The sequence below is a fragment of the Oncorhynchus mykiss genome, chromosome 17 (genome assembly GCF_013265735.2).
Source record: "Oncorhynchus mykiss isolate Arlee chromosome 17, USDA_OmykA_1.1, whole genome shotgun sequence".
In the NCBI taxonomy this organism is placed as follows: Eukaryota; Metazoa; Chordata; class Actinopteri; order Salmoniformes; family Salmonidae; genus Oncorhynchus; species Oncorhynchus mykiss.
In genome coordinates, this window is record NC_048581.1 from 56,649,838 (window position 1) to 56,677,422 (window position 27,585).

At 42.1% G+C, this 27,585-nt stretch overlaps 2 protein-coding genes across 10 annotated transcripts; one reads left to right on the forward strand and one right to left on the reverse strand.

Moving 5' to 3' along the window:
- The first annotated feature begins 250 nt into the window (after positions 1-250).
- On the forward strand, positions 251-18,017 carry LOC110494166 (NGFI-A-binding protein 2). 4 transcript variants are annotated; one of them, XM_021568969.2, is made up of 8 exons: positions 251-537; positions 616-695; positions 6,600-7,523; positions 7,938-8,071; positions 9,661-9,712; positions 10,035-10,149; positions 14,744-14,929; positions 16,491-16,626. In XM_021568969.2, the coding sequence occupies exons 3-8, from the start codon at positions 6,609-6,611 to the stop codon at positions 16,586-16,588; spliced, it is 1,500 nt and encodes a 499-aa protein (XP_021424644.2). In that variant the 5' UTR covers positions 251-537; positions 616-695; positions 6,600-6,608; the 3' UTR covers positions 16,589-16,626. The 4 variants fall into 4 exon arrangements, with proteins under 4 accessions (XP_021424644.2, XP_021424643.2, XP_021424645.2 ...); XM_021568968.2 differs by having other exon boundaries at positions 251-695; positions 16,491-18,017; XM_021568970.2 differs by lacking the exon at positions 616-695.
- A 679-nt stretch (positions 18,018-18,696) lies between these two features.
- On the reverse strand, positions 18,697-26,722 carry LOC110494167. Of its 6 annotated transcripts, none has more exons than XM_021568976.2 (5): positions 26,474-26,722; positions 23,157-24,645; positions 21,925-22,067; positions 21,324-21,703; positions 20,801-21,196 (listed from the first exon to the last, which is right to left on the reverse strand). In XM_021568976.2, exons 3-5 carry the CDS (start codon positions 22,034-22,036, stop codon positions 21,017-21,019), a joined length of 672 nt encoding a protein of 223 aa, XP_021424651.1. In that variant the 5' UTR covers positions 22,037-22,067; positions 23,157-24,645; positions 26,474-26,722; the 3' UTR covers positions 20,801-21,016. The 6 variants fall into 6 exon arrangements, with proteins under 6 accessions (XP_036806143.1, XP_021424651.1, XP_021424650.1 ...); XM_021568975.2 differs by having other exon boundaries at positions 23,107-24,645; XM_021568974.2 differs by having other exon boundaries at positions 22,995-24,645.
- Positions 26,723-27,585: the final 863 nt, after the last annotated feature.

Sequence of the window (27,585 nt, forward strand, 5' to 3'; positions counted from 1 at the left end):
GCAGAATGGTAGGCTATGTGGTCCTCGGTTTTTATTAATAGGCTCATTTTAGACAGGTGCATCTTATTGAAAAGTGGGCAAATAAAATCCTAAAATGAAAGGGTTACAAAGCAAACCTCAGTATTTCAGGCCCCCGCCTCCCACATCTCCAATTTGAAAGCCGCCTCTCTACTGGGAGAGAGGAAAGCTCTTTTTCGGTCAGATGGCGTCCGCCCCCAGGTTTCTCGCACCCACACAACCAGCAAAAAGGCAGCCAGCAACCAATACGGTTCGCCGGGGGAAGATAACTGCCAACGAATTCAGACGAGTTATGGGATTTAGCTGGTGTCAACAGCAGTCAGAAGTGAGAAAGATAACGATTGTACAGGAAAATAAAGCGATTATATAAATACATTTAAGGCATTTACAATAGGTTGTGTACAATAGCTTTTTAAAAAGTATGTATTTATCAAATCTCTTACATTGATGGAAACTTAGTTAACGGGACTGGATGGGACTTTAAAAAAAGAGTCGTCGAGGGATGAGACTTTCGATAAGGTAAAAAGTGAGATAACAATTACGATTGCTGATATAACTTTATTTGTAGATAATCTAGCCTATTACGAGGTTCAACAGATTGCGCGAAAACTGGATTCGGGTCACTCAGTGCGCGCAGGTCCCCTCTGCCAATTCAGCCATCGGACGATTTGAACGAGGTGAGAGATTATGCTGGAGTTATTTACATTTTAATGGTGAAATATTACATTTCACATACGTGTTTAGTTCCGTAGAAAGATGGATCATCTGTTATTGCCTTGCACTATGGATGTTCGCTTAATACTATTGTCATTGTTTTTAAAATTATTGTCATTGTTTTTTAAATTATTATTTTCGTAACCGTCGCTTTGTGCATCAAATGAACTCGCAAATTCTGTTCCCATAAGAATAGACAAACTATTTTTAACAAACTATTTTTAATTCCCAGATCTTGAAAAAACAAAACAATTGTGCATGTCTAAACTGTACATTTTTCCAATGACAATGCCATGCGTAATTGGAGAACACATCCTGCATATTTGAGGTATAGAGGATTGGGCACCCACACGTGAAGTGTTGTCAAAGGTGATCATCAATAATAATAAACTATCAGGAAAAGTAGGCTTTTGTAGGCTAGTATAAGTCTCTCATGTGTAATTTGGGTTCAAATAAAAAATGCTATGGACTTAAGTGTTTTCTTATACAAGACATTTGATTGATATTGACTTCATGTGTTCTTATATGAGATATTCTGCAACATAACAGATAGTCAAAAGATGTGACAAATTTCTCAATACATTTATTGCATTCATTGCGAAAAGGTATGGTTCTTGACGCATGTGCTGTGTATTGTATGCCTCCGAAATTGATACATAAACATGCATCAAGATGGTTGAGCATTAGGCAAAAACTGGTGAAATTCAGACAGACAGACATACAATACAGTGCCTTCAGAAAGTATTCCCACCCCTTGACTTTTTCCAAATTGTCTTGTGTTATAGTCTGAATTTAAAATGGATTCAATTGAGATTTTGTGTCACTGATCTACATACATTACCCCATAATGGCAAAGTGGAATTGTGTTTTTAGAAATGTTTACGAATTAATAAAAAATGAAAAGCTGAAATGTCTTGAGTCAATAAAACCCCGTCTGCATTGGCACTTTGAAATCAACCCTGTTGGCATGACCTTGCTGGGCCAGCTCAAATTGCTTATCCACTGCCTCCAAAAATAAGAAATGATGTCATGTTAGCTTTCAATACGACCTGGCCAGCAAACATTCCCGCTAGCTAGCTAGCTTATTTCAACTCTGATTTGCTAGCATTTGAGGGCTGACTGTTCTCATAAAAGTTTGTGTAGTGCAAAAAATGAATAAAGGACCCAGCTATGGTGCTGATTCGTGTCATGTCTGACTACTGCAGTACTGCTTATCTAAGTGCTAGCTAACAGCAACAAGCCCAGACGAGCTAGCTACATTGTGTCAGCATCGGGCGGTGATCAGTTTGGTGGTTGCGTAGTAACGGCTCCACCAGCCCGAATTCTAATCGAGCTGGCACTAGTTGTGAAACTGGGCTGCACTGGCCCAGGTTTCCTTAGACACAGCTCGAATTTGGTACTTCCATTCGAAACAGCTCGAATTTTGCACTCACGGGGCTTAAATGGGGCGTTGCTTTTTCTTGGCCAGGTCGCAGTTGTAAATGAGAACTTGTTCTCAACTAGCCTACCTGTTTAAATAAAGGTGAAATAAAATAAAACATAAAAATGAAGTATTCAACACCTTTGTTATTACAAGCCATAAACAAATATTTGCTTAACTCACATAATAAATTGCATGGTGCAATAATAGGGTACACCCTGTTGCTGCAGTCATCTGACCAAATCGCCCTCTAGTGGCCTCATGGGTGGAATGTTATATTTTTCATAATTAATACACTTTTACACAGGAAATGCCTAACGTCTTCTGTGATGTATATGTGTGTCATATTGGGATGCAAACAAAAAATGTCATACATTTCAACTGCCAGATTTCTTTTTTTTAAAGCCCATAACCATGTGTGAGGTTTATACTTTTGTTTCAAAGTAGATTTGTTTAAGACTACCAAGAACACACAGATTTTGCAGTAAAAGGTTAACATGATTTTTGAATGACTACCTCATCCTTGTACCCCACACATACAATTATCTGCAAGGTCCCTCAATCGAGCAGTGAATTTCAAACACAGATTCAACCACAAAGACCCGGGAGGATTTCCAATGCCTTGCAATGGGCACTTATTTGTAGATTTAAAAAAACAAGCAGACATTGAATATCCCTTTGAGCCTGGGGAAGTTAGTAATTACACTTCGGCTGGTCTATCAATACACCCAGTCACTACAAAGGTATAGGCATCCTTCCTAACTCAGAGGAAGGAAACCCTTCAGGGATTTCACAATGAGGCCAATGGTGACTTTAAAACAGTTAGAGTTTAATGGCTGTGATCGGAGAAAACTGAGGATGGAAAAACAACATTGTAGTTACTCCATAATACTAACCTACATGACAGAGTGAAAAGTAGGAAGCCTTTTTTTAGGATAAAAATAAACGGAATAGCACTAAGCACAGGAAAAATCCTAAAGGAAAACCTGGTTCAGTCTGCTTTCCAACAGACACAGAAACAAATTCCCCTTTCAGCAGGACAAGAACCTAAAACACAAGGCCAAATATACACTGGAGTTGCTTACCAAGACAGCATTGAATGATATTGAGTTTTGCCTAAAATCGGCTAAACTCTTTGGTAAGATTTGAAAATGGCTGTCGAGCAATGATCAACAACCAGCTTCACAGTCTTGAAGAACAAAAAAAATATTAATGTGCAAATATTGTACAATCCAGGTGTGCAAAGCTCTTAGAGACTCACAGAAAGACTCACAGCTGTAATTGCTGCCAATGTTGATTCTAACATGTATTGACTCAGGGGTGTGAATACCTACAGTTAAAGTTGGAAGTTTACATACTTAGCCAAATACTTTTAAACTCCGTTTTTCACAATTCCTGACATTTAATCCTAGTAAAATTCCCTATTTTAGGTCAATTAGGATCATCACTTTATTTTAAGAATGTGAAATGTCAGAATAATAGTAGAGAGAATTATTTATTTCAGCATTTTTCACATTCCGAGTGGGTCAGAAGTTTACATACACTCAATTAGTATTTGGTAGAATTACCTTTAAATTGTTTAACTTGGGTCAAACATTTCAGGTAGCCTTCCACAAGCTTCCCACAATAAATTGGGTGAATTTTGGCACATTCCTCCTGACAGAGCTGGTGTAACTGAGTCAGGTTTGTAGGCCTCCTTGTTCGCACATGCTTTTTCAGTTCTGCCCACACATTTTCTATGGGATTGAGGTCAGGGCTTTGCAATGGCCACTCCAATACCTCGACTTTGTTGTCCTTAAGCCATTTTGCCACAATTTTGCAAGTATGCTTGGGGTCATTGTCCATTTGGAAGACCCATTTGCGATCAAGCTTTAACTTCCTGACTGATGTCTTGATGTTGCTTCAATATATCCACATAATTGTCCTTCCTCATGATGCCATCTATTTTGTGAAGTGCACCAGTCCCTCCTGCAGCAAAGCACCCCCACAACATGATGCTGCCACCCCCATGCTTCACAGTTGGGATGGTGTTCTTTGGCTTGCAAGCCTCCCCCTTTTCCTCCAAACATAACTATGGTCATTATGGCCAAACAGTTCTATTTTTGTTTCATCAGACCAGAGGACATTTCTCCAAAAAAATACAATCTTTGTCCTCATGTGCAGTTGCAAACTGTAGTCTGGCTTTTTTATGGCGGTTTTGGAGGAGTGGCTTCTTCCTTGCTCGAGCGGCCTTTCAGGTTATGTCGATATAGGACTCATTTTACTGTGGATATAGATACTTTTGTACCTGTTCCCTCCAGCATCTTCACAAGGTCCTTGTTCTGGGATTGATTTGCACTTTTTACACCAAAGTACTTTCATCTCTAGGAGACAGAACGCGTCTCCTTCCTGAGTGGTATGAAGGCTGTGTTGTCCCATGGTGTTTGTTTATACTTGCGTTCTATTGTTTGTACAGATGAACGTGGTACCTTCAGGTATTTGGAAATTGCTCCCAAGGATTAACCAGACTTGCGGATATCTACAATTTCTTTTTCCTTTTTTACCATGATGTCAAGCAAAGAAGCACTGAGTAGGCCTTGAAGGTAGGCCTTGAAATACATCCACAGGCACACCTCCAATTGACTCAAATGATGTCAATTAGCCTATCAGAAGCTTCTAAAGCCATGACATAATTTTCTGGAATTTTCCAAGCTGTTTAAAGGCACAGTCAACTTAGTGTATGTAAACTTCTGACCCACTGGAATTGTGATACAGTGAACTATAAGTGAAATATCCTGTCTGTAAACAATTGTTGGAAAAATTACTTGTGTAATGCACAAAGTAGATGTCCTAAATAACTTGCCAAAGTATAGTTTGTTAACAAGAAATGTGCGGTTTTAATGACTCTAACGTAAGTGTATGTGAACGTCCAACTTCAACTGTATGTTCATATTTCCGTATTTAATTTTCAATACATTTGTAAAAATGTGAAAAAACATGTTTTCACTTTGTGTGTAGATGGGTGAGAAAAAATATATTTAATGCATTTGTTATTCAAGCTGTAACAGCAAAATGTGGAATAAGTCAAGGGGTTTCTGAAGGCACTGTATAAACTCACAGACAGACAGACAGACATGACAGACATGTCTCCCTCTCTTTTCTCTTATCCCCCTCTCCTTCTCGCTCTCTCTCTTCTCTCTTTCTCTTCCTCCCTCCTTCTCTCTCCCTCTTTGCCTCCCTCTTTCTCTCTCTCTACCTCCTCTTTATCTCCCCATCCATTGACTTTAACTTTCATTTGCCGGATCATGGCGGTCCCTCGGTCAGGTGTAGGCTTGTGTTCATCGGGAGCGTCTGCTGAATGATCCCATATGTGAATTGTGTTTCTAGGATCAACCGCCGATGTCACTCAAAAACACATTAACCCTACCTTTCTGCCATGTAGTGGGGGTAGGGGCAAATACATGTATTGTTAATTGGATTAGGGTTAGGGTGATGTCTAGGGCCTAACCCTAATTCTAGCTTCATGTCCACATCCCGGCTCAACCCTTAACCTAACCAAAACCCTTTTCCATGGGTGCTATTCTTTGGCTGTCCCTATAAGATGACTCTTTGAAGAACCCATTTTGGTTCCAAGTAGAATCCTATTGGTTCCAGGTAGAACCCTTTTGAGTTCCATGTAGAACCTTTAACACAGAGGGTTCTTCATGGAACCCAAAATAGTTATACCTGGAACCAAAAAGTGCTCTCCTCTGGGGATTGCCGAAGAACCCTTTTGGAACCATTTTTTCTAAGAGTATAACCCTAGCTTCATGTCCATTCCTGGCTCAACCCTACACTAACCCTCACTTAATCTCCACATATTGGCTCAACCGTAACCCTAGCCATAACCCTAACTTCTTGTCCACATCCAAGCTCAACTCTAACTCCAACTTCAACTTCAACTTCAACTTCAACCCATGGCTAGGGTTAGGGTTGAGCCAAGGTGTGGACATGAAGCTAGGGTTAGGTTTATGGTTGAGGTTAGAATCTGTCTGTCTGCCTGAATATCCTTTTGCATTGAATGCTATGTATATTGACTTGTGTCAATTCTCTTGACACATATTTATGCTTCAATATCATGTCTGTGCTTTGAGAGAGGAGAGAGAGCGAGAGAGAGAGGTGGAGATGGGAGAGAGAAAGACAGATGAGAGTGGGGAAGGGGAGAGAGGGAGATGGTGAAGGAGGAAGGGGATTGAGAGCGAGGAGGGAGCGATGGATGAGAGAGGGGTAGGGAGGTAAAGAAGCAGGGAGAGAGAATGGAGGAGGGAGGAAGGATTATTCCATGTAGCAAACAAATTAATAAAGCATTCTGTCCACACAACACAATACATCATAACTGTTTTCTCCTTCCATTGATGAGACATTTATTAAACTTAAGTGGAGTCTTGAGTAACTCTCCTCCGGTCTGTTCCTTCTTTCCTGTCTACAGTCCTACGCCATGTCTCTGCCACGTATGCTGGGCGAGCTGCAGCTGTACCGGGTGCTGCAGAGGGCCAACCTGTTGGCCTACTACGACACCTTCATCCAGCAGGGCGGCGACGACTTGCAGCAGCTCTGTGAGGCTGCAGAGGATGAGTTCCTGGAGATCATGGCGCTGGTCGGCATGGCGACCAAGCCACTGCACGTGCGCCGTCTACAGAAGGCCCTCCGCGACTGGGCAGCCAACCCGACCCTCTTCAACCAGCCCCTGGCCAACGTGCCCCTGGGCGGCATCCCGCTGTTCAAGGTGGATGGGACAGGTGCCTGCGGAACTGCCTCCAGCGGACCCAGGAAGTCCCTGAGCAATGGACAGCCAGGGTCGCCGTTCGACAGGGAGGACAGGGCGTGCCTCACCCCTATGCACAGCGGGAGCCCCAGAAGTCCCTGCTCCCAGGCCTCGCCACAGCCCCCGGACACCCACTACAGGGGCAAGCTGTCCCCAATGGACCCCCACTGGCTCAGCCCAGAGCCGGATGGGAACAGTGGCTCGGTCTCAGCCTCAGGGGTGGACGAGGAGCAGCCCAGCCCACCTCTAATCCCCCCTCGTACCCCAGGTCCCTCCACGCCCCCAGCCTCCTCCTCCTCCCTCTCCCCGGTGGTCCTCTCAGCCTGGCCTGGGGGCCAGCTGGACGGGGAGACGACACAGGCAGTGGGGGAGAGCGTGGACAGGCTCCTGAGGACCCTGCCCAGGTCGGACTCCAGAGAGTTGAAGACACTCCTTAGGATGAACAAGAAGATGGCCAAGACGGTGGGCCACATCTTCAAGATGGCACCCCAGGACATGGCCAAGGAGGAGGAGATCCGCAAGTACAGCCTCATCTACGGCCGCTTCGACTCCAAGAGGAGGGAGGGCAAGCAGCTCACACACCACGAGGTGAGGGCATCAGTGTTTCCACTAATAGAGTTATCTGTGTACTAATATATGTGTGAGGCTTGAGCATTCCTACTGGGCACAGACGTCAGTTCAACATCTAGTTTTGAATTGTCAAGTAACCTGAGTTCAATGTGAAATCAATCAAAAATGTTAGGTTAATTTAGGTTAATTTAGGTTAAAAGTTGGGTGAAAAAAACCACAAAATTACATTGATTACTTTTTTCAAATCCAATCAGTTTTCCTCGTTGCTTCAACGTGATCACATTAAATGTTTTTTTTCAAATGACCTGGAAACAACGTTGATTCAACCAGTTTTTGCCCAGTGGGTTGTATAATTTTTTAAATCATAGTGTTCTTATCATTCTAATGTTCTCTTTCCCCTCTCACCTTATTTGATGTCCTCCTCATGTTCAGCTGATCATCAATGAAGCGGCCGCCCAGTTCTGTATGCGTGACAACGCTCTGCTTCTGCGACGGGTAGAGCTCTTCTCATTGGCTAGACAGGTGGCAAGAGAATGCGCGTACACCTCCACACTCAAGCATGCCAGGTAAGGGCACGAGGTTCCACTGTTTAGGGGTTCCCCACCCCCGTCTGATGACCTTCCCACCCTCTCACCTTCTGTCTCTTCCTCTACAACTAGTCTGTGTCCCCTATGGGCCCTGGTCAAAAGTAGGATCTTAATTTGATCACTCTTTTGTTGCTGAGAATTTTCCTGCATAGCAGAAAAACTAACTTTTAGTGTATTTGAGTTTTAAAAAGGCATCTAAAGTTAGAAATTTCCACTTAGAGAATTCTGACTTGATTTTCCACAATGAAAAATTAATCAACCCCATACAAAAATGTTCATTCATTATAATCCACATAATAATTCACATTTGCTGTTACTGCAGGATTATGTTCCTGCTGAAGCAAACTGGCTCAAATTAAGATCCTACATCTGTAGGGAATAGGGTGCCATTTCGGATGCACACAGGGAAACCCAAATATAGAGAGACTTATACACTTAGCACACATAGCTAAGGCTGGCCAAGGTCATGCTACTCATCAGACAGCACTGCAGTCAGTGCACCCACTCCAAAACAAAGTCATACTTTGTGATCAGCTAAATGAAAGCACATTCAAAAACTCAAGCGTCTCATATAATCAATAAGATTTTTTTGTATATCTTTCAAAATCAATTAATAATGTATGTGTTTACTGTTAGTCACATAGCCTCAAGTTTTGGTTACACAACATCAGTTTTTATATACTGAACAAAAATATGAATGCAACATGCAACAATTTCTAAGATTTTACGGAGTTACAGTTCATAGAAGGAAATCAGTCAATTTAAATACATTTATTAGGCCATAATTTATGGATTTCACATGACTGGGCAGGGGAGCCAGGCCCAGCCAATAAGAATTTGCTTTTCCCCACAAAAGGGCTTTATTACAGAAATAAATATTCCTACATTTCATCAGCTGTACGGGTGCCTAGTCTCAGATGATCCTGTAGGTAAAGAAGCCGGATATGGAGGTCCTGGGCTGACGTGGTTACATGTAGCCTGAGGTTGTGAGGCAGGTTGGACGTAGTGCCAAATTCTCTAAAACGAAGTTGGAGGCGGCTTATGGTCGAGAAATGAACATTACATTCTCTGGCAAAAGCTGTGGTGGACATTCATGCAGTCAGCATGCTAATTGCACGCTCCCTCAAAACTTGAGACATCTGTGGCATTGTGTTGTGTAACACAACTGCACATTTTAGAAGCCTTTTATTGTCCCCAGCACAAGGTGAACCTGTGTAATGATCATGCTGTTTAATCAACTTCTTGATATGCCTTACCTGTCAGGTGGATGGATTATCTTGACAAAGGAGAAATGCTCACTAACGGTTGTGTAAACAAATTTGTCCACAAAATTGGAGAGAAATAAGCTTTTTGTGCATATGGAACATTTCTGGGATTTTTCATTTTAGCTCATGAAACATGGGACCAACAATTTGCATGTTGTGTTTATATTTTTATTCTGTATATTTTAATTGGATATAATGAGCTACTACTTGCTAATGAACTAACAGACAGCAGGGCCAAATGAATCCTGGAGTTTGCACAAGAGGATTGCTCTTTTACTTTATTATTTATTTATCTTATTACAGAACAAGTGCAGATGACTGCAGTTTATCATCCCAAAAGAGAGTGAAACATGAGGTGAGTGGGCTAAAGTCTCTGAACCCCTAACAAGAAAGATTTAAAACTATATCAAACTCTATTTTAATTTGTTAGTGTGTCTACAAAAGCTGTTTTGTCAACGTAATATTAGTATCATGTTGATCCATACAGCATTGGTAGACAATGAATAAGCTGTAATTAGAATAAATCAATGAAATTGCAAAAATTCATACACTGTAATTTATACCATAGATACTTTTCAATCAGCTCTATGCTATATATCAATTGTATGCCATTAGTACATTTCAGTAGTAATTGCATTGTAACACACACACACTATGACATTTGGTGTGTGTTTCAGGTGATAGTGTCAGAATGTGTGTCCTCTCTCCATGGTGTGGAGGGTTCAGAGGGCGTGTCCCAGAGGGCTGACGAGGACAGCTTATCAGGAGAGAGTCTGGACAGCTTAACACAAGGTACCGTTGAAGTCGGAAGTTTACCTACACTTAGGGTGGAGTCATTAAAACTTGTTTTTCAACCACTCCACACATTTCTTGTTAATTAACAAACTACACTTTGGCAAGTCAGTTAGGACATCTAATTTGTGCATGACACAAGTACATTTTCCAACAATTGTTTACAGACAGATTATTTCACTTATAATTCACTCTATCACAATTCCAGTGGGTCAGAAGTTTACATACACTAAGTTGACTGAGCCTTTAAACAGCTTGGACAATTCCAGAAAATTATGTCATGGCTTTAGGACCTTCTGATAGGCTAATTGACATCATTTGAGTCAATTGGAGGTGTGCCTGTGGATGTATTTCAAGGCTTACCTTCAAACTCAGTGCCTCTTCGCTTGACATCATGGGAAAATCAAAAGAAATCAGCAAAGACCTCAGAAAAAAATTGTAGACCTCCACAAGTCTGGTTCATCCTTGGGAGCAATTTCCAAATACCTGAAGGTACCACGTTCATCTGTACAAACAATAGTACGCAAGTATAAACACCATGGGACCATGCAACCGTCATACCGCTCAGGAAGGAGACGCGTTCTGTCTCCTAGAGATGAAAGTACTTTGGTGCGAAAAGTGCAAATCAATCCTAGAAAAGGACCTTGTGAAGATGCTTGTGAAGATGCTGGAGGCAACAGGTACAAAAGTATCTATATCCACAGTAAAAACTAGTCCTGTATCGACATAACCTGAAAGGCCGCTCAGCAAGGAAGAAGCCACTGCTCCAAAACCGCCATAAAAAAGCCAGACTACGGTTTGCAACTGCACATGGGGACAAAGATCGTACTTTTTGGAGAAATGTCCTCTGGTCTGATGAAACAAAAATAGAACTGTTTGGCCATAATGACCATTGTTATGTTTGGAGGAAAAAGGGGGATTCTTCAAAGCCGAAGAACACCATCCCAACTGTGAAGCATGGGGGTAGCAGCATCATGTTGTGGGGGTGCTTTGCTGCAGGAGGGACTGGTGCACTTCACAAAATAGATGGCATCATGAGGAGGGAAGTTATGTGGATATATTGAAGCAACATCTCAAGACATCAGTCAGGAAATTAAAGCTTGGTCACAAATGGGTCTTCCAAATGGACAATGACCCCAAGCATCAAATCAAATCAAATCAAATTTTATTTGTCACATACACATGGTTAGCAGATGTTAATGCGAGTGTAGCGAAATGCTTGTGCTTCTAGTTCCGACAATGCAGTAATAACCAACAAGTAATCTAACTAACAATTCCAAAACTACTGTCTTGTACACAGTGTAAGGGGATAAAGAATATGTACATAAGGATATATGAATGAGTGATGGTACAGAGCAGCATAGGCAAGATACAGTAGATGGTATCGAGTACAGTATGTACAAATGAGATGAGTATGTAAACAAAGTGGCATAGTTTAAAGTGGCTAGTGATACATGTATTACATAAGGATACAGTCGATGATATAGAGTACAGTATATACGTATGCATATGAGATGAATAATGTAGGGTAAGTAACATTATATAAGGTAGCATTGTTTAAAGTGGCTAGTGATATATTTACATCATTTCCCATCAATTCCCATTATTAAAGTGGCTGGAGTTGAGTCAGTGTCAGTGTGTTGGCAGCAGCCACTCAATGTTAGTGGTGGCTGTTTAACAGTCTGATGGCCTTGAGATAGAAGCTGTTTTTCAGTCTCTCGGTCCCAGCTTTGATGCACCTGTACTGACCTCGCCTTCTGGATGATAGCGGGGTGAACAGGCAGTGGCTCGGGTGGTTGATGTCCTTGATGATCTTTATGGCCTTCCTGTGACATCGGGTGGTGTAGGTGTCCTGGAGGGCAGGTAGTTTGCCCCCGGTGATGCGTTGTGCAGACCTCACCACCCTCTGGAGAGCCTTACGGTTGAGGGCGGAGCAGTTGCCGTACCAGGCGGTGATACAGCCCGCCAGGATGCTCTCGATTGTGCATCTGTAGAAGTTTGTGAGTGCTTTTGGTGACAAGCCAAATTTCTTCAGCCTCCTGAGGTTGAAGAGGCGCTGCTTCGCCTTCTTCACAATGCTGTCTGTGTGAGTGGACCAATTCAGTTTGTCTGTGATGTGTATGCCGAGGAACTTAAAACTTGCTACCCTCTCCACTACTGTTCCATCGATGTGGATAGGGGGGTGTTCCCTCTGCTGTTTCCTGAAGTCCACAATCATCTCCTTAGTTTTGTTGACGTTGAGTGTGAGGTTATTTTCCTGACACCACACTCCGAGGGCCCTCACCTCCTCCCTGTAGGCCGTCTCGTCGTTGTTGGTAATCAAGCCTACCACTGTTGTGTCGTCCGCAAACTTGATGATTGAGTTGGAGGCGTGCGTGGCCACGCAGTCGTGGGTGAACAGGGAGTACAGGAGAGGGCTCAGAACGCACCCTTGTGGGGCCCCAGTGTTGAGGATCAGCGGGGAGGAGATGTTGTTGCCTACCCTCACCACCTGGGGGCGGCCCGTCAGGAAGTCCAGTACCCAGTTGCACAGGGCGGGGTCGAGACCCAGGGTCTCGAGCTTGATGACGAGCTTGGAGGGTACTATGGTGTTGAATGCCGAGCTGTAGTCAATGAACAGCATTCTCACATAGGTATTCCTCTTGTCCAGATGGGTTAGGGCGGTGTGCAGTGTGGTTGAGATTGCATCGTCTGTGGACCTATTTGGGCGGTAAGCAAATTGGAGTGGGTCTAGGGTGTCAGGTAGGGTGGAGGTGATATGGTCCTTGACTAGTCTCTCAAAGCACTTCATGATGACGGAAGTGAGTGCTACGGGGCGGTAGTCGTTTAGCTCAGTTACCTTAGCTTTCTTGGGAACAGGAACAATGGTGGCCCTCTTGAAGCATGTGGGAACAGCAGACTGGTATAGGGATTGATTGAATATGTCCGTAAACACACCGGCCAGCTGGTCTGCGCATGCTCTGAGGGCGCGGCTGGGGATGCCGTCTGGGCCTGCAGCCTTGCGAGGGTTAACACGTTTAAATGTCTTACTCACCTCGGCTGCAGTGAAGGAGAGACCGCATGTTTTCGTTGCCGGCCGTGTCAGTGGCACTGTATTGTCCTCAAAGCGGGCAAAAAAGTTGTTTAGTCTGCCTGGGAGCAGGACATCCTGGTCCGTGACTGGGCTGGATTTCTTCCTGTAGTCCGTGATTGACTGTAGACCCTGCCACATGCCTCTTGTGTCTGAGCCGTTGAATTGAGATTCTACTTTGTCTCTGTACTTCCAAAGTTGTGGCAAAATGGCTTATGGACTACAAAGTCAAGGTATTGGAGTGGCCATCACAAAGCCCTGACCTCAATCCTATAGAAAATTTGTGGGCAGACCTGAAAAAGCGTGTGCGAGCAAGGAGGCCGACAAACCTGACTCAGTTACACCAGCTCTGTCAGGAGGAATGGGCCAAAAAAGCTGGGAAGCTGGTGGAAAGCTATCTGAAACGTTTGACCCAAGTTGAACAATTTAAAGGCAATGCTACCAAATACTAATTTAGTGTATGTAAACTTCTGACCCACTCGGAATGTGATGAAAGAAATAAAATCTGAAATAATCACTCTCTCTACTATTATTGTAACGCTCTGGGTGTAGTGGGTGCGAAGTCAGGCGCAGGAAACAGAGAGTTCAGGGTAGTGCTCTTTAATGCACAAACGGTGAACATAAGCCACCCCACGAAACACTGGGCGCTCACAAAAACAAATGCCCCAAACACGGGGCCTAAAACAGTCCAGCAAAACCCACAAACAGGGAAAAAACACGTTAACCTCAAACGGGCACAAATGTCACACAAACAATCCCGCACAAAGATCAGGCGGGCCGGCTGGCTAATAAAGCCCAACTAATCACCAAAATACATAACAGGTGTAACCAATAAACATACAAGGAGGGGGAGGAAAGAATCAGTGGCAGCTAGTAGGCCGGCGACGACGACCGCCGAGCGCCACCCGAACGGGAAGGGGAGCCACCTTCGGTAGGAGTCGTGACAATTATTCTGACATTTCACATTCTTAAAATAAAGTGGTGATCCCAACTGACCTAAGACAGGGAATTTTTACTAGGATTAAATGTCAGGAAAAAAAAATGTTGTGAAAAACTGAGTTTAAATGTATTTGGCTAAGGTGTATGTAAACTTCTGACTTCAACTGTACATACAGTGTCCAGATCCAAATATATTTTCTTTAACACTAGTATGTATATCAGCTCAAGACAGTAAGTCTTGCATGTAAATACAGTAATTGTTGAACACATTTAGCACTGATCTTGTACAGTAAGTGTCACTTAATCATATTTCATTCCCAGACATTCTTTATGTGTTTCTCTAAATGTCACAGAGCGCCACTGACTACAAAGCACTATTGATAATAGTTCCTGTTTTCTGTAGTGTCCAGCTATGTCCCAAATGGTACCCTATTATCTATATAGAGCCCTATGGGCCCTGGTCAAACGTAGTACATTACATAGGGAATAGGATGCCATTCTTGACGCAGCGTAGTCTTGTCAAGAAGCAGCTATATGTGATTGGTTCAAAATGACATTTACACCTAACCCTGTCTGTCTTAATAGACGTAGCCTCACAGTGCAACCAATCTCCATCCCCCCGCCCCCCCACCGACACCTCCATCCCTGCCAACTGGAGTCGCCATCTCATGCAACAAACGCTCATGGATGAGGGGCTGCGATTGGCTAAGATGGTGTCACATGACCGAGCTGGCAAGATCAGCCTTAGGTCAGAGGGGACACATACCACAGGTGACTTTCTGAATAATGGCTTACAAACATTATCATTCAAGAGTTATCATGCTAACACTCTTAAAGTGATAGTTTGACTTTTTCATGCCTAAAAATGTGTGTTATGTTGAGACGAGTCTATCCCACAACATTTGTTGTGTAGATTCGGCTGCATGTCTCTATCTCAATTGAATTGGAAAGATAGGCATTGTCTAATTTCATCATTTTTAAACGGTGCCTATCTTTCCTATTCATTTGAGTTTGAGACATAGAGCAGAATCGAGCTAAATCAACTCAACAAATGTCCTGGGACATTGACTAGGACATTGTCTCCTGATATTAAACCACTTTCGAGGTATGAAAACATTTGACAAACCTACATGATCACTTTAACATACTGCCCCTGTAGCCAGTATTGTTGTCTAGGGTGATGCCTCCCACTATCCGGAGCTGTTTCTCTAGCTGGGACTGGAGAAGAACTAAAGGAGAGAAATTAGTTGGGGAATAGAGAGGGGAGGCTGAGGAGGCAGCATCCAGCTACAGTTTAGATTAGAAAGTCATACTGAAAGTTGACATGGATGTTAGTACAGTCAAATTACCATGAGGTCTTCTAGTGTATGTTAATAATAGCGACACTTAAAATGATTGTACTTAACCCTTTCCTCGTCACATTTTGTCACTCATCATTAAAATGTGAAAGTGAAGCCATTGAGATGTTAATAAAGCTACTGTGCAGTAGTACTGAGCTGTCACAGTAGGCAGGGTGGAGAAGATACAGGGTGACAGAGAGAGAGAGTGGGAGAGAAAGAGTGGGAGATAGAAAGAAAGAGAGAGAGAGAGAGAGAGAGAGAGAGAGAGAGAGAGAGAGAGAGAGAGAATGAATAATGGTGGGGGGCCAGAGGAAGTGCTGTGGGGGCAGTAGAAGCGGAACCCCCCCTCCCCCTCACTCCTCACCAGCTGACGTCACATTGTGTTAGGCGTGTGGGCTGAAGGGCGGGATGGATTGAGAGAGGGGGCTAAGAAGTGGGTGGTAATTGGAGGGGCGTTGCATTGACTCACCAGGCGACAGAGAACAAAAATAAAAACCTGTGGGCAGGGAAATGGCACAGGCTTTTTTTCCTACCTCTTCCTCGACTTCTTAAGTAGAGGGGAAAAACAACCAAAATGACATGTTTCATCTCTCTATGACGTCGGTCTCCCTCTCACTTCCCCTCCGTCGTCCGTTGTTCTTCTCACTCACTCTGGTTTCCTTCTCCATTTCTCTCACACTAACTCAAGGCAACATGACTTGTCTTCTCTGACTGTACTGACTCCATCTACAGTATTATCCTATTAGCTTATAAGTGGGTTCACATTTTGGCAGACAAAACCCTTGACATTTAAATTCAAGTTCTTGACATATTACATTTCAAATATTAAATAGTGCTACCATAGTTGCATGGTGTTGTATTTCCCCTTGTATTATTTTGATTAAGTGAAGTACTCTATACCAATCAAATGTTTAGGGGGAGTAATAATGTATTGTCATCATATTGTCTCAGTCGGCCATATAGGCTAACAGCCCTTATCGTTCCTCTTCCAGACTTTGAGGTCAAGGTGGAGAGGAGGGGCTCGATAGCAGTGTGCCGCAGCAGCAGCCCTGGCAGCACCAAAGATGACTCGGACCACAGGGGAAAGTAGTGAAACCAACCACTCATCATCCTGAGAACCCATCAACAACCCTGCCTCTCAGCTCCACTCGGATCTTGGAGGGCACAACTCAGCAGGCTTTCCATCTGTACTTAAACCATTGACACTTGGAAGTACTGGGGAGGGGAGGTGGAATGAATCATTCCAATCTAAATCAATTTTGGATCCCAAATGACACCCAATTCCCTAAATAGTGCACTACTTTTGATCAGAACTCTGGTCAGAAGCAGTGCATTATATAGGGAATAGGGTATTATTTGGGACGGAGCCCATGACTGGCTGAATCGGGTGGTTCAGGGAGAGGTAAAACATCATAAACCTTCTAATACTATGGCCTTCCAGTACTGAAATTGAGGGATAGGCACTCTACAACTTTACCTCTGTATATAGTGTGCCCAAACACTCCTGCGGGGGCATTAGCCACATGCATCCACAGGGCTACGGTAACACTTACACAAATGTAGGAGGTATGTCACACACTGATGTGACAATATCTCAGTTTGCCCACTTTGAACATAATCCCAATCCCCATAATCCCCTCCTCCCCCACCCCGCCCCCAGGACAATGGATGCAAAATGTTGATATCATGACTAACTTTTGGTGCTATTTTCGTTCTGTTGATACAAGGTTGTCACTGAGATTAGGATAAGTATCTGTTATGACACTGCCGTTAAAGATTGGTTTTACAAAGTGTCACTAATTTGAGTGTTGACCGTTAGATGATAAATGCAATGTGTACAGAGAAGATAATCAGGTTCAGAGGCCTTTTTCTTCCAATACTGCAGCAACTGTCACTGACACCCACTGAAACTATGTTAATTTAGAGGGGTGGGTTTGGATGTTAATATGTTAACACTATTGAGCCCTTAGATTATATTTGTTGGTGAACTCAACATTCTTTGATTTAACTTAATAAGGCTTAAACAAGCAACAATAATTTGCATAACTCTTGAGGCAATTACTAAGTTAGCAATGACAAGAATGCTCATCTCCCGATGTTATTATTTTAATACAGTATGTATGTCGTATCAAACACTAAATTCTTTGATTATGACGTTTTGGAGAATTCACTTTTTTTGGTAAGAATACATAGATGTTACTGGGAATGAATGTTTAAAAGAAAGGTGTTTGGATGGTTAGGAAATCAGGGAGAATCCAGGACATTACATTTTCTGCATCTGAAAAGGTCCCCTATTTCCTATATAATGCACTACTTCTGAACAGGGCCTGCCTCTAGTCAAAGATGGTGCACTATATAGGAAAAAGGGTGCAATTTGGATGGACACATTATTTCCATGAAGTACCAAAACTGTAACCTCCTGCCTCACAAGCATTAAACAACCTCCTCCGTTTGTTATGCTGAACAGCAGATTATTTATTTTGTTAAATCTCAATAAATGTTATTTTATTGTTTTAAAATTCTTGTTGTGGCTCCATCTGTTGCACTCCTTGTGAGGAAATCCATCCACCCCATCTGTTGCACTCCTTGTGAGGAGCATAAGTGTCAAATGTATGATAAGGCTGAAGAATCCTGCGTCATTCGAATGCTGCCAGTAATTCCAGAACTAATAGAAAAGCACTAGGTCCAAACAGTCATATTCCCACTCTCCCCGCACTATCACCACCACCATCATCATCACCGCCTCCGCTCCATCAAGTTGTTTGTTCCTTCCAGTTCTAAGCTAACATGACTGTATTTGTGATGTCACCTGCCTCAACTCCCTGTGAGTCCCCCCCCCCCTTCCCCACCCCACCAGCATCATGATGAGAGAGCAGACTAAATATAGTGAGATATAGCTGCCAACCTGGTGGCTCGTTGAGGAGTTCTGCTGTGTACTTTTGCATCGCTGCTCTGACTGTGAAAGACCCAGGTTGTATTCCGAATAGCACCCTGTTTTCTATATAGTATGCTACTTTTGACCAGGGGAATATAGGGAATATAGTGCCATTTGACACATCCCAAACACAAATTACTGATCACTGTGGCAACATAATAAGCTTCATGTTCCAAAAAAGAAATACATCATCTTTTCAAACTAGAATTTACATATCAATTACAAAAACGACATAAATACACAAAGAGACAATATCAAAAGTATTATTTGAAGAAAATTGGCCTAATTTATTAATCAATTCTGCTCTACATTCAACATAGAATCATGACAGAAATGTTACCTACATAGTGTCTGTGTCAGATGAAACCTCTTATCTCCAAAATAGAAAACAGCCATACTTTACCATTAACAAACATACAATTAAGAAACTTCAGAAGCTATTTTGAATACATTTTCTTGGCCCTAGAGTCGATGCATGTAAAAATGTCAATGCACAATGAAAAAAATGAATGGTTACGAAGTTACGAGGTTTTCCTTCGAAAGCAACGATAGGATAAATATACAAGTATATTTCTATGTTTATACATATATTATGTGTAACATTATAATGGATTGTGTAGCTGTTTATAAATGACTGTATGTCCTTTTATTATTTCTAGTAATAAAACAGTACCAGTAATAACGAGATAACTGAGACAAATCCCATGATGTAGCCTACCATATGTTGTTACTGCCCTCTAGTGCTATAAGAAAACAGTGGTATATGTACATTTCTCAGTTTCATAGAAAACAGACTGTTTAATCAATACATATATGTTGTAAGAACCTTTTTCATTCAAATCAATAATACATTTCTTGGGGAAAACAAGCAAATCTCATTAATGGTCTAGGTGATGTGTGTGGAGGTGGCAGGTAGGTCACAATGCAGAAACAACTTTAAGGGGAAACCACTACTCTAGGTGATGCAGAAACAACATTATGGGGAAATCACTACTCTAGGTGATGCAGAAGCAACATTATGGGGAAACCACTACTCTAAGTGATGCAGAAGCTACATTATGGGGAATCCACTACTCAAGGTGATGCAGAAATAATATTATGGTGAAACCACTACTCTATGTGATGTAGAAACACTATTATGGTGAAACCACTACTCTAGGTGATGTATAAACAATATTATGGGGAATCCACTACTCTATGTGATGTAGAAACACTATTATGGTGAAACCACTACTATAGGTGATGTAGGAACACTATTATGGTGAAACCACTACTATAGGTGATGTAGAAACACTATTATGATGAAACCACTACTATAGGTGATGTAGAAACACTATTATGGTGAAACCACTACTATAGGTGATGTAGAAACACTATTATGGTGAAACCACTACTCTAAGTGATGCATAAACAATATTATGGGGAAACCACTACTCTAGGTGATGCAGAAACAATATTATGGGGAAACCACTACTCTAAGTGATGCATAAACAATATTATGGGGAAACCACTACTCTAGGTGATGCAGAAACAATATTATGGGGAAACCACTACTCTAGGTGATGCAGAGGAAACATTATGGGGAAACCACTACTCTAAGTGATGCAGAAACAATATTATGGGGAAACCACTACTCTTGGTGATGCAGAAACAATATTATGGGGAAACCACTACTATAGGTGATGCAGAAACAATATTATGGGGAAACCACTACTCTAGGTGATGCAGAGGAAACATTATGGGGAAACCACTACTCTAAGTGATGTAGAAACAATATTATGGGGAAACCACTACTCTAGGTGATGCAGAAACAATATTATGAGGAAACCACTACTCTAGGTGATGTAGAGGAAACATTATGGGGAAACCACTACTCTAAGTGATGCATAAACAATAGTATGGGGAAACCACTACTCTAGGTGATGCAGAAACAATATTATGGGGAAACCACTACTCTAGGTGATGCAGAGGAAACATTATGGGGAAACCACTACTCTAAAGTGATGCAGAAACAATATTATGGGGAAACCACTACTATAGGTGATGCAGAAACAATATTATGGGGAAACCACTAGTCTAGGTGATGCAGAGGAAACATTATGGGGAAACCACTACTCTAGGTGATGCAGAGGAAACATTATGGGGAAACCACTACTCTAAGTGATGCAGAAACAATATTATGGGGAAATCACTACTCTAGGTGATGCAGAGGAAACATTATGAGGAAGCCACTAATCTAAGTGATGGGGAAACAGCTACTCTAGGTGATACAGAAACAATGTTATGGGGATTCTAGATTACGTGTGTGTGGAGATGTTATGGGGGAACCAGTGTTCTAGATGATGTGTGTGGAGTCGGTGCAGGGAACTAGTGTTCTAGGTGATGTGTGTGTGATGGAGTTGGTGCAGGGAAGCAGTGTTCTACGTCAGTGGTTCCCAACCATTTTCGGTTATTGTAACACAAACAGTTTTTTGCTCTGCCTGCAGTACCCCTGAATTACACCCTCATGTGCGTTTTACCAGTAAGCCTATGGTCTCATCGGTCTTCTCAAGTATTTATTTCCCCTGGTTGGGAAATAATGTTCTAGGTGATGTGTGTGTGGAGGTGGCACATGAAGTCTCCCCTGGTGGTGGTGTGGCCGGGGAATACAGCATTACAGAAGTCACACACATGAGACTGCAGCGCCACCTCTGACATCAGCATCATCCCCCCGGTCTGGCTTAGAAACTCACTGTCCAGGAAGGAGCCACATGCCGAGGGCATCTGAGCAGGGGGGAGGAGAGAGAGGTTTTAGGGGAGGCACAGGGATCGGGGGAGGGAGAGTACAAACAGATGTTACGTTTAATGACATGACTAGTCAAAAAAATAAAATTAAAGGGGAGAAACCTACCCTGAACATTTGTCGGGTCATATCATCACTCCAAAATCGACCTGCTTGCTTCGAGTCCCCAGAGACACTGGAGGGTGCCATCTCTTCATTACCCCCAGGTAGGTCCAGAGGTCCTAGGGGGGTGGCTTTGAGGACCTCCTTCCTTTCTGTCCCTGGATGAGCAAAGTCCAGCCGTAGTCTGCCCAAATCCCCAGCCAGTAGATTAGTGAGTGACCCCATGGCCCCAGATGGCCTTACAATGCCATAGTGTGCAGCAGGGTTGTGTGTTGGGACCATTGGGGTTTCTGGCCATGCAGGGAGAGCAACGGGGCTCTTCTGGGTACACTGGATTGGGATTGATGCCATTACGCTGGGGTCTCCATCAGGAACAGGGGCTCCTCCTAAGGAAGGAATAAGCACGTATAAGTAGTCGCTCAGGATAAGATCAGTTTGCTAAATGACAAAAATGTAAATGTAGCCTACTAGATTCATTGATATTGTATATATGCACTGAATTCGCTGATTTTGACACTCATCGTAACACAAAGATAAGAACCTGCAAAATAGGCATGGCATGAGAAGTATATCATTTTTGGTACTACAACAAGGAAATGGGAGTGACCTTGCTGTGTCCTCAGTTTCTCTGTGAGTTTATTGAGTAAACCAGCCTGCTTCAGACACAGCAAGCGCAGTTGGAGGAACTCCCTGTACAGCTCTGTGTACGCCTCCTCCATCTCATGATCACAGGTATCTTTACAAAGCCATCTGAAAATAGACCCGGACATCACAATGTACATGAAAAATTATAATGTTCCAGTCCGAAAAATAGATTTTGAGGAGGGACTTCTGCTCCTGTGATTGTAAAATGCTAAAGCTTTGTAAAGCTATAGCATGTTATGCTTTTGTCAGCAATGTGCCATGTATAGTTCCCTTCCCTCAAATTGAGTCTAAAGAAGGAAGTAATAAGGAAAAAGGGAACCAAGTCGAGGGGAGAGAATGGAGTCCTATCCTCCAAAACACATCTGGTGGGTCTCTTTACGTGCAAAGTCAAATACATATAGACATCAGTGAACACTTTTAATAATACCTGGCTCTAAATGTACTAATTACAACTGATATTTGGTATTTCAAACACATTTCTTCCCCCAGACATAATCAATCACATTTGTCTTTTTCAAGAGGCATATTCTATTCGATTTATGACAAGAATTGTAAACTGTACATGCACTCTTACTCTCTACAAGGAACTCAAACAGAACGCACTAATAACACATTCATAACAAACCAGGAAAACACAGACAATGTCATTACATGTGCATGTCTTGTACAGGCTTTCTATAAGGTCATGTTTAAAGTGCCATACATGTTTGATATATCCAACCTACAAATGACCACTTACATTACATGTTGAAGTGTATAGATATGACTTTTGTGATGATCTTTTAGAGTTGTATTTGGAAACCTACATATGCGATGTTCTGTTATTACATTTAAAATAGCCAACTGTAATTCTTGAAAACAAAGCACATGTTATCCTAGCTTCAGACGTTGTTTTCACTGATTTAATCGACTGTACACGAAGTTGAGATAAAGTCAACTCTGGGCTAATTTTGGTCCAGGCATTTTAAAGATGGAAACACCATAGCGAACACACTTAAACTGACAAAGGTGAAGATTAATATAACTTACGACCTTGTATGGTCTTCCCCAATGACACGACAGGATATCACTTTGAACACGATTTCATATCTTACATATATTGAGAAGAGGCGGAGAGTACTTGCCTTACTGTTGATCAGCCTACCTGTTAAACACAATAATCCCCGAAACAGGAACAGGAAAAGTTGTTCTTACCGAATGCCATTATAACCGGATCATCTATTGAACTTTCAAGAAGAACAACAACAGTAAAGTTGAGTTATTTCCGGAAAAACTGCTGAGCTTCGGAGCAGCACTTGACACATTGTTGATCTCTTAGTTGGTGAATCAAGGATTTAAAGTGGACATATATTAATCAGCACAGATGCAGACAAAAGGTTATACATCTCATAGTGTCATATACACACGAAGTCCATGATTAGAACCTTTATATAGGTAAAACAAAGAACAAGCCAACCACCTGGGGCGGCAGGTAGCCTAGTTTACTAGCGGTGGGCTAGTAAACGAAAGTGTTGCTAGATCAAATCCCAAATCCCTCTGCCCCAAGGCAGTTACCCCACTGTTCCTCATTTCGTTTCCAGTGGTATGATTATGTAAACAATTTTGACCTGACAGACCCTTGATCATTTTACAATGCACCATACTTACAAAGTTAAGTAGTTAACTAAAGAAGTGACACCTACAGTACAGTACCACCAACTACACACATGACATTTTCGAAAAGTGTGTGTGTGTGTGTGTGTGTTTCAAGTTTTATTGTCACATGCACAGTGTAATGCCTTTATTGCAAATTCAAAACCCAACAATGCAATAATCAGTAAAAAAACACGAGAAATAAGAATAAGACATATGAAATACACAATAAAGTAACTAAGTAAGTACGCATACTATATACAGGAAATATTTAAAAAGTCAGTTCCAATACCATATTTACATGTGCAAGGATACTGGAGCAATGGAGGTAGATATGTATAGGGGTAAGGGGAGACTAGGCAACAGGATATAAGATAAACAGAGTAGCAGCAACTTGTATGCAAGTGGGTGTGCAGGTGTGTAGAGTCAGTATAAATCGATGTGCATATTATGCCTGAGCGAGCAAATGATGGAGTGAGTGTTTGTGTGTGCGAGTGTGAGAGTTTGCATAGAGACAGTGGAAAGATTGAAATAAAAGGTCAATAAAGATACAAGGTTAACTCAGATAGTCTGTGTAGTTATTTTGTTAGCTATTTATCAGTCGTATTGCTTAGGGATGGAAGCTGTTCAAGAGCCTGTTGGTGTCAGACTTGATGCACAGGTTCCTCTTGCCGTGCGGCAGCAGAGGAAATAGTCTATTGTGAGAGAGCTTGAGTGTGTGTACGTACGTGTGACTGAAACCATATGTGTGACGTATCATGCACAGTGGAATGGATTAAGACATACAGCACAGTAGCAGTCAAAGTCATACATGCACTGACTCATTGATTCTCCACATGTTAGCAATTGATCAGTTTGTTTAATTCTATGCCTCCCTGTCCAGAGAAAATTAGATGAATGGTTTCTGTTCCATTAGAATTAGTCTGAGAGCAAATGAATACATTTAACAAAGAGTCTGGTTGGAGCTGCATGCTTTCTTCCTCTGGTCAGGGGCTGGGGTAGTTCACGGAGAGCAGGACCATGTTGTGCAGCAGTAAAGATGTCTCTGTTTCTAGAAAGCACAGAGAAGAGGACACACCATAAAACAAAATAATGCATACTATCTGAGATTTATGAGCATGACTGACAAGTGACACAATTGGAAATTAAATAATTAACATCCAGGTCAAATTCAATAATTTATATTTTTACAGCTTTCCAGGCAGTAGCCCCAGATATGGAAATATAGGCTGTCAGTTAAACTTCTAAATATCAATGATGTAGGCGTAGTTATCCTATTACATAAACACATTACTGATGGGCCTCCCAAGTGGTGCAGCGGTCTAAGGTGTCACTCCAGATCCGGGTTCGATCCCAGGCTGTGTCGCAGCCGGCCGCAACCGGGAGACCCATGAGGCGTCGCACAATTGGCCCAGCGTCGTCCAGGTTAGGGGACTGTTTGGCCGGCTGGGATGTCCATGTCCCATCGCACTCTAGCGACTCCTTGTGCCTTCCGGGCCCATACATGCTGACTATGGAATAAAAGTGGGGCTTTTATTGCGCAATCTAATTCATGCTGATAAAAAAAATGGACACATGGTCAAACTCGCACACTTTTGATAGACTAGACTTGAAGGGACAATTTGTAGTTGCTACATCCATTTTTGAACCTATAAATTAAAACAAAAAAATATATATATCCATTGATTCTTGAAGAATATAATTTATAAATGCCTCATGAGCTTAGTTCAACTGTCACAATCCATGCGAACCCAAAATATAAGCTTGTTTTCCTCCAATGTTTGTAAACATTGTAAATGTAAACAAACACTGTATAGCCTCATAACATGGTTAAAACTAGAATTTTGATATCATGGATGGTCAGTTCTTGCATCCATAGCTCTGCCTATTAATCTGAGTGTGGTTACATTTCTCCAGGCCGATCCCTCAGTTTTTTACCAAAAACAGAGGCGAGGGCGACTGTTTTGTTATTGTTTCATCTATGGATTTGCCCTTTTAACAGCTGGAATATATCACAGTGTCTCCAACACAAAGGTAAACAATAGGCCTATAGCAAATGCAGCATTTGGCATTCATTTTCCACATGTAAATAGCACTTTTCAGTAGTGCTCAAAGCATGACATTCCATGAGCGGAGCATTTATTTTTCAACTGGAATCAATGAGCCCAATCAGTCCTCCATGACAACAGAGTAGGGCTGGCTAATAAATCCTTAGTTTTGGGATTATGCTCAGGTAAAACTATTTGGTTAATCTATACTTCCATATTTCCAAGTCCTATTCTTGAAGATCAAGGGGTATAACATTTATTGGAATAACTGCCTTTTGGACCTAGATTTGGCACTCCGGTACCGCTTGCCGTGCGGTAGCAGAGAGAACAGTCTCATACTTCGATGACTGGAGTATGTCAATTTGTTGGGCCGTCCTCTGACACCGCCTAGTTATATAGGTCCAGGCGCATGCGCACTTGGGTCAAAAAACAATACTTTCTTTCCAGACAATATATGTTTTCGGTTGCTTGGAAATATTTATGTAAAACTTTTTTGGAAGTACATACCGGGCTGGACGGCAGTAATTTACGATAGTTGCTCAGTGAAACTTGATATTTGGTGAGTAACGAACGTATTTTGACATAAAGCTTGCTGTCTAATGGCAAAATATATGGTAGCATCTGGGCTATTAGCCTAGGCAGTCGGTAGTGCAGATCTAGCGCCCATGCATTAACTATCCGCTGCCTAGGCTACATATTCATCGTCTCCTCTGCCCAGATACCGGTTCAGAGGATGACTAGCCCTAGAATGACAATGACCGACAAAGCATTTCGAGCACGCTACTCTCCATCTTGCAATAATATTTAGATAATGTTCGAGTTATTCAGTACCTTAGTCTTTGTTAGGCTAGCATTTGGGTGTATATTGACACTGTTGAAATGGATAACTGCATCGTATTGTCGTTGTTACACAGCATTGGACCTCTCTCTTGCACAGCGCCATGGTGGTATTTGCAGGGTGAGTCCATGAAACTTTCGTTGCCAGTGTTGCCAACTAATTTTCAGGGTAAATTGCTAGAGGCAGGTTGATTTGTTGCTAAAAGTTGCTAAATGACGTTGGGATGTCACTGCGTGAAAACGTAAGACTGCATCATTACGTAGAATACACAATAACGTTACTTAAATTTACTGGCCATCTCAGCAAAAAATGTGATTTGACATTTGTTCAGGTACAGACTCCCACTATTTTCTTTACTTCTGGCTGTACAGTTTTGATTGAGACATGTTGATTGATGTTGTAAGTTCTGTTCAAGATCAAACATTCGTGACCAACTATATTCATTGGGTTTGGATCGTCAAACCCGTACTACTACTGCTGCAGCCAGCCAACAATGATTTGTAATGTACTGAAATTGCTGCTGGCCTGCTGGTGACGTCAATCACAATGCACTTTTACAGCCAGGCACGTGTGTTGTGACTGAGTGTGTGACAGAAAATCGTGTTTGTGTCATTTAGAGGGAAAATACATGCATTTTAGCGTTTGGGTCACTTTTCAAAAGTTGCAAATGCATGTTTAAAAGTAGCTAAATTTGTTGCTAGGTGCTGTTTGAAAAAAAAAAAGTTGCCAGGGTAGTCTGAAAAGTTGCTAAATCTAGCAACAAAATTGCTAAATTGGCATCACTGCTCGTTGCCATGCTTGCAAGATAGCAGGGATCAAACGTTACTTCCATTGGCTGGAAGGATTACCATAATGTATGCAATAGTTTATATAGTTGTGTATACTACACTCATAAATCTTTAGAATATTATTGACTTGTGAACTCTAAAATGTAAATAGTTTTGTAGCAACAACATGTAATCCCAGCATGTAGGTCACATTTATCTAAAACTTAACTGAATTCACTTGATACAATTGAGATGCCATGGATGGATCCATTGTAGGGACACTAAATAGCCAGCAGATGTCAATCTTGCACATCAGGCTGAGTAGGGCAGTCTGTCAG